The 11481-nt window shown below is 47.6% G+C and overlaps 1 protein-coding gene and 2 long non-coding RNA genes across 14 annotated transcripts in view; 2 read left to right on the top strand and 1 right to left on the bottom strand.

The window, feature by feature from the left end:
* The first annotated feature begins 32 nt into the window (after positions 1–32).
* Positions 33–557, top strand: LOC121540366. The gene is made up of 3 exons (XR_005995484.1): positions 33–107; positions 210–302; positions 420–557. It is a non-coding gene; the product is annotated as an uncharacterized LOC121540366 (long non-coding RNA).
* Positions 558–5000: 4443 nt separating this feature from the next.
* Positions 5001–7601, top strand: LOC121540365. The gene is made up of 3 exons (XR_005995483.2): positions 5001–5211; positions 5412–5470; positions 5630–7601. It is a non-coding gene; the product is annotated as an uncharacterized LOC121540365 (long non-coding RNA).
* A 196-nt stretch (positions 7602–7797) lies between these two features.
* Positions 7798–11481, bottom strand: part of LOC121540367 (protein unc-13 homolog A) — a 97389-nt gene continuing 93705 nt past the window's right edge. For all 12 annotated transcript variants that reach the window (XM_045207865.1, XM_045207869.1, XM_045207867.1 and 9 more), the window contains 3 exons: positions 9639–9731; positions 9301–9460; positions 7798–9093 (listed from right to left, as the gene is read on the bottom strand). In XM_045207865.1, coding sequence (XP_045063800.1) covers positions 8805–9093; positions 9301–9460; positions 9639–9731 — 542 coding nt within the window. In that variant the 3' untranslated portion in view covers positions 7798–8804. The remainder of the gene's footprint in view (positions 9094–9300; positions 9461–9638; positions 9732–11481) is intronic.

Raw genomic sequence — 11481 nt, 5'->3', positions numbered from 1 at the left:
CCAGCTCCAGGCCCAGCAGCCTCAGCCCCGCCATCACAGAGAAGGAGATGGAAGAGAGGAGGGGGGCAGAGGAGAAAGCAGCCCAGGAGATTATACGACTCACACAGGTAGGTCTTGTTGATCCTAATGGATCTGGAACATCCCTTATGGTTTTCTGCGGAGTAGTGGTATTTAAGGTCACGGTCACTCACCTCTTTCTCTGTTTACAGTAGGTGAAGGCCCTGCAGGAGAGAGGGACTCTTTGGGGAAAGAGAAGGAGGATCTGAGCACTCGCTTACTGAAGCAGGGGAAGGCTCAGGAGGGTAGGTGTATTCATAATTGCTATATGTTTTTATCAATGTGTGTATCTACATTTGTCTGTAATCATGCGTACATGTGTGTTGGTGTGTGTGTGTGTGTGTGTGTGTGTGTGTGTCCAGAGTGTGTAGTCCAGGCGGTGGCCCAGGCAGGTAAAGCTCTGACAGCTGAGCTGGATGAAGAGGAAGTACCAGGGCCTGCTCAGAGAGTTCACCAGGCTGGAGCAGAGATACGACAACTTCCGAGAGATGAGCATGTTCACTGAGGTACTCATATCCAACTCTATATTTCACTAGCTAGGGTGCCAGTCTCTCTGTTTTGCCAATATGAGGCATAAATGTAGCATTGTAGAGTGATACCCAGGCTATACTATTCAACCTCTCTAAAAAATAATAATATTTCTCTGTGTGTACTAAGGGCCACAGATGGACAGATTCAAACCAGAGCCTGATCCTGGAGCCCCGGTCCCCATCTCTGTCCCCATTGTCGCCCCCCTTTTCCGGTCCCCCTGCCTTCCCGGTCACACCTTCCTTCTTCGGCCTCCCTGCCTTCCCCTCTATGGAGGAGGTGAGGAGGGTTAGTGTGACGTCCCCCACCACAGAGAGGATGGCCTGGCCTGGCTCGGACACACCCATGGTGAGACCCCCACCCTCTGGATAGATAGGTCCCTAACGGGGAATCAGTAGGATGGGTGTGATTTAGTCCTACTTATCAATCAAACAATATGGCTTCTCATGATTGGCTGAGATTATGCTGTCTGATGGAGAATATGGATGTGGCTAAAGACTCAGCTGGGAAGATGACAGGAGAAGATCTGGGGCAGGCCTATGATGCTGTACGAGTGGCCAACAAGTCAGTCCTTGTTTCCTGATCAATACCTTCACAGCAATAAATATGTTTTATTGTGAGATACACCGGATAGGTGCAGTGTAATGTGTTGTTTTACAAGGTCAGCCATAGTAGTACAGCGCCCCTGGAGCAAATTAGGGTTAAGTGCACATCGACAGATTTCTCACCTCGTCGGCTCGGGTATACGAACCAGCGATATTTTGGTTACTGGTCCAACACTCTAACCGCTAGGCTACCTGCCACCTTTTATATATTTACATTTTGTTACCATAAACGAATGCAGATAGATTCTACCCCCAGTCTGTGTGTTCCTGTCAGGTTCCTGGAGAGCCAGCTGCGGAGCCAGCACTCTCAGAAGGAGGCGGAGTTGGAGGCCCTGAGGCTGCAGGTTAAACTGACCTGCTCTGACCCCTCCTCCACTGCAGACCAGCAGGTAGGGCCTCATTTCAGTGGTCTGGCATCTTGAGGTGGATTATAGTGCAGATACTGTAACTTTGGGCGTCGCTGCTATTAATGTCTCATAATGGTCCTGAATGTGTGCTCACTGTTCAGTACCTGGTGGAGCTGGTGGAAGCCAGGGAGCGGGAGGTCTGCAGACTGAGGAGAGAACTAAGCGCGCTGAGACACACAGCCACACTCAGGAGACTACTGACACAGACAGGTCTGGAAAAACACACACAATTATTATACAGTACACCTGAAAAATGCCAAGTCCACAGAGGATTCCCCTGCCCCCCTGGCCAAGGCTGGGATTGTCACAGGGCTGCTGGAGTGTAGGAAGAGGGACGAGGCCAAGCTCATGAAGACCCTGATAACAGGTAGGATCCCCGACCCCAACCATAACCCCAGCCCAAACCCTAAATATATCCCCAGCCCTAACTCCATCCCCAACTCCAGCCCCAGCCCCAACCCTAACTCCAGACCCAACTCTAACTCCATCCCTAACCCTAACCCCAGCCCCAACCCTAACCCCAGCCCCACCTCCAGCCCCAACCATAAACCCAGCCCCAACCCTAACCCCAGCCCCACCTCCAGGGCCAACCGTAAACCCAGCCCCAACCCTAACTCCAGGGCCAACCAAACAATAATAAAATAAAATAAACAAACTACTCCTGAGGCCTAAACCTTAACCTCTCTGGCCCCCATACCCAACCCTAACCACTCCAGAGACCTGAGTCTTAACCTTAACCTCTCTGGCCCCCATACCCAACCCTAACCACTCCAGAGACCTGAGTCTTAACCCTAACCTCTCTGGCCCCCATACCCAACCCTAACCACTCCAGAGACCTGAGTCTTAACCTTAACCTCTCTGGCCCCCATACCCAACCCTAACCACTCCAGAGACCTGAGTCTTAACCTTAACCTCTCTGGCCCCAATACCCAACCCTAACCACTCCAGAGACCTGAGTCTTAACCTTAACCTCTCTGGCCCCCATACCCAACCCTAACCACTCCAGAGACCTGAGTCTTAACCTTAACCTCTCTGGCCCCCATACCCAACCCTAACCACTCCAGAGACCTGAGTCTTAACCTTAACCTCTCTGGCCCCCATACCCAACCCTAACCACTCCAGAGACCTGAGTCTTAACCTTAACCTCTCTGGCCCCCATACCCAACCCTAACCACTCCAGAGACCTGAGTCTTAACCTTAACCTCTCTGGCCCCCATACCCAACCCTAACCACTCCAGAGACCTGAGTCTTAACCCTAACCTCTCTGGCCCCCATACCCAACCCTAACCACTCCAGAGACCTGAGTCTTAACCTTAACCTCTCTGGCCCCCATACCCAACCCTAACCACTCCAGAGACCTGAGTCTTAACCTTAACCTCTCTGGCCCCCCATACCCAACCCTAACCACTCCAGAGACCTGAGTCTTAACCCTAACCTCTCTGGCCCCCATACCCAACCCTAACCACTCCAGAGACCTGAGTCTTAACCTTAACCTCTCTGGCCCCCATACCCAACCCTAACCACTCCAGAGACCTGAGTCTTAACCTTAACCTCTCTGGCCCCCATACCCAACCCTAACCACTCCAGAGACCTGAGTCTTAACCCTAACCTCTCTGGCCCCCATACCCAACCCTAACCACTCCAGAGACCTGAGTCTTAACCTTAACCTCTCTGGCCCCCATACCCAACCCTAACCACTCCAGAGACCTGAGTCTTAACCTTAACCTCTCTGGCCCCCATACCCAACCCTAACCACTCCAGAGACCTGAGTCTTAACCTTAACCTCTCTGGCCCCCATACCCAACCCTAACCACTCCAGAGACCTGAGTCTTAACCTTAACCTCTCTGGCCCCCATACCCAACCCTAACCACTCCAGAGACCTGAGTCTTAACCTTAACCTCTCTGGCCCCCATATCCAACCCTAACCACTCCAGAGACCTGAGTCTTAATCTTAACCTCTCTGGCCCCCATACCCAACCCTAACCACTCCAGAGACCTGAGTCTTAACCTTAACCTCTCTGGCCCCCATACCCAACCCTAACCACTCCAGAGACCTGAGTCTTAACCTTAACCTCTCATGCCCCAATACCTAACCTTAACCTCTCTGGCCCCTATGCTTAATCTTGACCTCTCCTGAGGCCTGAGCCTGAACCCTAATCTCCTCGGTTCTTATGCCTAACCCTAACCCCTAGGGAGATCCAATACCCTTTCCCACAAGATACGTTTAATTGGTGCTTTTACCTACAACTATCATATATATCGTTTTTATATAAACTAAAAAATATACTCCCCTATTTTGTTACGGTAACCCTCCCCCTCCCACTTCTCTTTTCTTTTCTTCAGTTTACTTTTTGCATTTTGAAGGGATGGTCATGATATGTACGGTGACCTGTGCCAGCTGGACATCTACGGCTGTCGAGTGTACAGTCTCCTAACCTAACCCTAACCCTAGCTCCATCTCCAACCCCAATCCTAACCTTAACCCTAGCTCCGGCCTCAAACCTTACCCTAAATCCCACACTGCTTAGAGACAGTCTTAGTTTTTCAGTGTAGCAACATGAACCACTGGGTTCATACACAAATGCCCAAGTAGTATGACACATTTACAATACATTGAAAAACACAAACATATTAGTAAATGTGACCTCTGCCCCAACTATAGTATATAGTTAGTGAATTTGACCTCTGCCCCAACTATATAGTTAGTGAATGTGACCTCTGCCCCAACTATATAGTTAGTGAATGTGACCTCTGCCCCAACTACAGTATATAGTTAGTGAATGTGACCTCTGCCCCAACTACAGTATATAGTTAGTGAATGTGACCTCTGCCCCAACTACAGTATATAGTTAGTGAATGTGACCTCTGCCCCAACTACAGTATATAGTTAGTGAATGTGACCTCTGCCCCAACTACAGTATATCGTTAGTTAATGTGACCTCTCTGTATGTGTTCCAGGCGTGAGGATGGACAGTGCCCTCTGGGTATGGGGGTGAAGCTGGGGGGCTTTAGGAAGTGTGCAGGGTCTGACCCCAGGGACAGGGGTGCAGGGGAGGCCCCCACTATGGCTGCAGTGCTGAGGGAGCTGGGCGCCCTCCACACGGCCCTGTCCCGCCAGGCCCTGCCTCCCACCCTGATGGAGCAGGCCTTCCGCCAGCTCACCCACCTCCTCTCTGCTTCTGCCCTCAACAGCCTGCTGCGGCGCAAGGACATGTGTAGCTGGAGCTCAGAGGACAGACACACACACATGCATTTATGCACACACAGGGCCTGCGCAGGAACAAGTTTCAGTAAAAGATATGCAACCAGATATCTAATATAAATCTAGACTTAGTTTGTAAAGCTGTCAGTTTGTGTATAGCGTAGATACAAGTTAAGTGTTGGATGAAACTCTATAAGGTTCAGTCCTTGCGTTCTGCTGTGTTCTGCCAGGTATAATGTGAGTCTGCTGGAGTGGCTGCGGAGCCGTGGGCTGCAGGCAGGGGGAGCTGTGGCCATGTTGGAGCCTCTCACCCAGGCCGCTCAGCTCCTGCAAGTGGGCAAGAAGACTGACGCTGATGCGCAGGCCCTCGTTCATACCTGCGCTGCCTTGGTGGTTTTTAAGCTGGTATTGGTAGGGTGAAATGTTCAAAGTGTTGCAGATATTAATTCAATAGAATAAAACCAATATTATTCTGTGAACATTATTGTCTTTGCTAAAGAACCATGTCCTTTCTATGCAGTATATGTTTATGTCCAACCTCCTGAATGTTTCTTCCTACTGAACACACACTTGCAGGGCTAAGCTTACTGTCTGTCTCTGTTGTGCTACAGATTGTGAAGATTCTGACCTAGAGGAGAGGGTGACACTCATTTTTATCTGCACAGTGCAGGTACTGTACCGTAACACATACAACAGTAATGGAAATACGTCTGCTCATAAAATGGCATATTGAAATTTTGAATTTATGTTGTGACTGTCATCTTTCCACCCCCAAAGGCTGTCTGAATTCACTAGGGGTGTGGTCATCATCTCCTCTCTGTTCCATCAGGGTCAGCCTCCACAGCTGCTGATGGACATATGGCATGTGTTCCCCTACCTGCCGCCCCAGACCGTCCACGCTGACCAGCTGGACATCCCAGACTCCCTCAAGATGTGTTACTGTGACGGGCCTGAGAGGAAGCAGTAGTTATACAGGTCTTTCACTGTGGATTACAAGTCTTGGTACTGCTGCATCAGGTCTTTTTCCTGCAGGATATACAGTATATCAAAGTAATACGTGAATATATATGTGTAATTGTCTTATTTTGTATTAGGCATTACTCTTTCTTTCAGTAGCACATGCTACTGTTCTTCTGATTGGGCTGTTAGAATGGTCATATGGATTTTCTTATCTGTTTCATAGTATTGATTTTTGACACAAAGATTTCCTTATCTGTACTATTACAGTATTTCCTGTCTGCTGATAGACATTTCCTTATTCGAGGCATCACACCTACCTCAGTGCCTACCTAGGTGTATTTTTCTACTGTGAAAGTTTGTACATTGGAAATGTGTGCTTAATACATTTAGAAATTGGTAATATGTTCCAGATATCAGAATACACTATTATAATTGTACAATATAAACATAATATTGTAAATATGTTTTTCACTCTGATCCATATGGACACTATGAAAATGAGAGATTTTCTCTAACATTTTATTGGAACAGAAACACAGCAATGCTGCAATCCCCCCCCCACCCCAATAAGAACACCCAGACTTCAGTATAAAAAAAATCCTCTCTTGCGAGTATTATGTAACAGTTACACATCATCATCAGCAATACATATAAATATATTCACAAACATCTGCATTTTTACAAATAATACTAAGATGTCAAAATAAATGAAGAAGACAACAATTGCCAAATATAACATCAAATAAACACATGCTGGCACAATAAATGTTTTTCCCATTATGCACTGATTCCTATGTACAAGGCTGGCATCACTGTGTGGTCGTGTTCGAAGATGGACTACATTTCAGTCGGCGACTGCAGACTGACTGATCTACAAATCATCATCCTAATCAACTACTCATTATTATTTGTAAATCAGTCAATTGATGCTCTTGAACATGGCCAATGTGTCTGCCTGTGTAGGTGTGTCAGTGACAGTACATGCGTGTCTGTCTGGTTATCATTGCACTTCTTCTATAGCTCTGTACCATGCCTCCGTGCCTGTCTGTCCTACATACATGCAAACCTGAAAGGGTGTGATTTCCTTTTTACCTCAACGCACAGACACTAAACGTCTGAAAAAGAATGGTCTCAGTGACCGAATATACTTAGTATCATTGTCAACAGCAATACATATGATATTGTGCCATTCATTGCTACAGCTGCAATACCTGTACGTTAATACAGGCACAGTACAGCAGTCTGTGAGGCTGTGTATTCGTGGCCTATAGACTCCTATCCCATTAGATGCAAAGCTATCTCAGTCATCTATCTATGGCAAGTGTCACTGGAGAGGGCAGGACTGGTACTATAGCCTTGTGGACAGGCTGTGTGTGCACAAAACCTGGACCAGACAGCCTGGTAAGAGGCCATTTTAGGTAAATGTGGTAATGTCTAGGTTATGTGTGCCTGCCCCAGCAGAGGGGAATAAAGAGACCGTGGGGGTCACATGTGGCCTGACATCTTCATTTGATAAGAGGTTGCTATGGCAACACAAGCGGTAAGAAACGTCTCTGTCTTTTGTCTCTAAACGCTCTCCTCCACACTGACACATATCGATCAGAGAGGTTGAAGGAGAGAGAGGAGGTGGCTGTTTTCCAAGGCAAACAAATGGAGCTCTGTTCATACACTGTACAGCCCACGGAATGTTTCTGATCAAACGAGCAATAAACCAAAGTAAAAGACACAAATAGGGAACACTGGTGTCTACACGAGGTCAACGTTGTAGTATTATAAACTGGGTGGTTCGAGCCCTGAATGCTGATTGGCTGAAAGCCGTGGTATATGAGACCGTATACCATTTATTTTTACTGCACTAATTACGTTGGTAACCAGTTTATAATAGCAATAAGACACCTCAGGTGTTTGTGATATATGGCCAATATACCACGGCTAAGGCCTGTGTCCAGGCACTCCGCGTTGCGTCGTGCGTAAGAACAGACCTTAACCGTGGTATATTGGTCATATACCACAGTCCCTCGGGTCTTATTGCTTAATTATAACACACACATAAACAGTATATACACACACTCACTCATTTATTTCTCTCAAACACACACACACACTGATGAATCACAGTGCTCCGAGGCTTGTCTTCATCAGGTTGCTCTCACTTTGTACTGAAAACAGACAAGGCATTTGAGGTTTGACAGGACAAGGCATTTGAGGGTTTCAGGCAGTGTGCTCTGTAACAGGGTAGACAAACATACTTATAAACAGAGACACAGACAGGGACACTCTTTCAAGTTCAAAGTCTTCATATAGTATTTAAATATACCATAAATTGACCGATAATATCTCTCTATATAACATATATAAACATTTCAATCTATATTTAGTCCAGCCTGCTCTGCTATAGAAAACTCCACGGGGGAATTAGAAAAGATTCAGAATTCAACCTACTGTGGAAAACTCATAGAAATAGTATCATAAACCAGTCTGTGTAAACCTTACTCTTTGGAATGGATGAGGCCTAAAAGCCTGCTGGTCTGCTGCATACAGTTGGTCCTGTTAACTTGTGCTTGGGGCTTGACTTGACATAACGTTATTGATTGATCCATTGGCTCGCGAAAGTACCTCTAATTTCCTTCATACTGGACACAGATACATAAAAATGGTATCCACAAGTTCATCTGACTCTGGGGAAGTAGATAAAGGGCCTCATTGCCAATATCCCGAACTATCCCTTTAAACTCTCTTTGTGTGAATGTGTTGTAGTAAGTTGGTCCGTTTTGTGAGTTTGTTGTGTTTATGAATATATCTATGCAGAATTACATGATTCATTATATTCATAATAAAGACATTGGTGCTTTCAAGACAACCAGGGCAATGCCTGTAGATGGTATCAAATGTCCTCTTCAATAAGATGTATGTACAGTACTGTAGTAAAGAACTGTTTCTCTGTGCTTGACCAACACTAGAAAATCAGGGCAGTAGTTTGGCTTGCAGTCGGTCCGCAGAAGGACTTCCTAGCCTGTAGATGGCGCTGAGCGAATAAAGACTTCTCATCCTTGGCCCTCCTCGGGAGAGCGCTGGTCTGACTTGAGCTTAACGAACTCCTTTGCCACGTCGTCGTTGTTGCGCTGGGACAGGATGCGGAGGACGGTGAGGCCCGTCTCGTCCATGTGGACCCTCTTCCCCAAGGGGAGCCAGCACGCCACGCTGCCCCTAGAGGACAAGTCCTTCAACTGCATTACGGCTATGCCCACCATACGGTCCTCCCGGGCGAAGCAGTAGTCCTTCACACACACCTGCAGCTCGTAACACTCTGTGCCCACCTCGTTACTGAGGGTGCTGCAAGGAGAGAAGACAGAGACACACAGCTTAGAGTCTAATGCATCTACACTGATTCCACCACTTTGGAATGTAGAAGTGTGATCAGGTAAATAGATTAAAAACTGACAGGATTCCCTATTCAATATCTAACATGATCACTTCCAATATGATGCCACCTCAATCGCAAGACGCTTTGTACCACTGAGGCCAGACTGTAATACTCACTATGTGAACGTTTCGTTGTATTTGGGGGCGTAGCTGTTGTTCTTGGACTTCGTGGCGTACTTCCTCTTCTTGTCAGCTAGATGAGGACCAATGATGTAGATCTCCACGAAGGGACGGAACACCCCCGTGGTCTGCCACCTCAGGTCATTGGCTGCCACCACTGAGACAGAGAGGGAGAGGGAAAAAGAAATAGACACGGGAGGTCATTTATCAACAAGGTTTTAACACACCGCCCAACAAAGCCAAAGAGACATTTTCTGTGGTATGAGTTACCCTCTGAAAACAATTTTTAAGACATGATGAAATGAAATCTCTGACAGAATTGACTGGACACTGACCTTTGACAGTGACCTTGTGCTCTCCAGTGTTGGGGTGGGTGAAGATCTCCACGTGGATAGACACTTCTCCCACAGCGTCGTCTACACCAGAGCCTGACAGGGACAGGGGTACAAGTCACTCCTCTGTGGCCCAGAGTGGGGCCTCTTTCACAGCTGCAGGCAGGCCAACACTATAGCCAGAACACCTTCCCTTCTGCCCATACTCCCTCAGTACAATACAGTCATGATAGGCTGTATGCTTAAGTCTGGCAGATGTAACTGTGTCTGAGGGTGGGAAAACAAACAACATATTTCATAGGGCTTGAGAGAAGTAGGCCTGTATGAGGGGACAATCAGAGAATGCAGCTATGAGTGGTTTTGGGTTGTAAAGAACTTTTCAGTTAACAGTTCCAGGCAAACTAAATACGAGAAGCATCTGATGTTATTAAAGTTCTTTGGATAAATTCATGTAACCACTCATAGCTGCCCTGTGACTCTGCCTGCCCGGCCCCAGGGGGTAGGAGCCTTTCAGTTAGGATGCAGCGGTGATGGCAGTGGGAGGCAGGTCAGAGGAGACTGGTGGTGAGAGAGGAGAGGGTTATCGCAGTCCTCCTCTACTGCTGCTGGGCAGAGCAGAGTAGGCAAGTAACATGCTGAGATGGATCCAGTCAGACGGAGAAACCCATTCCTTGCTGAACCCTTTACACAGAGCAAGCATGGCAACTGGAGGGACCATGCTGTGGGAGCAGACCAGTGGCCCAGTCACAGTTATCCTGAGGCAGGGTGCATACATGCCTATAGAGTGCTTGTTATCTTGCAACTTCAAGGGGAATTTTGCCCAGAAAGCCAACAGGATTTGAAGTGTACTTGACGAGGGAATGTGTGTACCTCTCCACACAACACAGGATAGCCTTGGGCCTGGGTTTGGGGTCTAGGGCTGGGGGTCCTTCGTTCCATGCTGCTAGGCCTGGGGGGTGGTGAGGGTTAGCGGGATACATGCAGGGCCCTGTAGCGGGCTCCAGTCAGGCACGGACATAGTTTGTCTGGGAGGGAGGAGGGATGATGGTGGAAATTGTGGGTAGGTAGGTAGGTTGACTGACTTTCATTCCCTAAAATGTGATCTAAGTTTGCAATGATTTATATCTCTGAACGTTTTAATCAGTGGTGACTGAAAAATGTCTGTGTGTCGGTGAGGTACAGGCTGGTGAAGTGAGAGTTCTGTAGGAGGGCAACAGTAGAGTTCTGGCTGCTGTGTGTGATGGGCATGATGTCCTCCAGTCACTCAGAGGGTCAGAGGGTGCATCACAACACTTTTTTGTGTGGAATAAGAACAAGCTAAACTGGTTATAATTCAACAGCTGCATAATACAGTATACATTAGAGAGCTTATTTCCTGGAGAGCTGAGTGTGTGTGTGTGTGTAGCAGTTTAGTGTCTAAATCTCTGAGGAGGAGATGTGGAATCAGACCCTCAGATCTGATATACACTGACAAAGAGCGCACCACCTGACCCCAGGGACTACTGCTGATTGGACGATTCTGTGTTTTGCCGAAGGGGAGTGGGGGGGAGGGGGGGGACTGTCAATTGTCACTGCTGGAGGGACCTGCCCTGGGGAGGGATGACTGGCCACTCTGCACATTGGAGGGACGGTGGAGGCGTTGTGTGTGTGTATGTGCGTGCTTACGTGTAGAACAGGGGGAATGGTATGGCAAGGAGCCATCTGTCATTATCATCATCATCACTCCATCATTCAAAAAGGAGGAGGGGAAAACAAAACAAGCAAAAAAGAAATCCCCAACTCCAACACCTTGCAGGAGACAGACCCTGTGGTTCAAAATAAAATACCCTTTCACATAGTCAGTCAG

This window comes from Coregonus clupeaformis, chromosome 26 (assembly GCF_020615455.1).
Source record: "Coregonus clupeaformis isolate EN_2021a chromosome 26, ASM2061545v1, whole genome shotgun sequence".
Classification (NCBI taxonomy): domain Eukaryota; kingdom Metazoa; phylum Chordata; class Actinopteri; order Salmoniformes; family Salmonidae; genus Coregonus; species Coregonus clupeaformis.
Note: the sequence above shows the minus strand (reverse complement) of the source record. Positions and strands in the feature narration are given on the sequence as shown.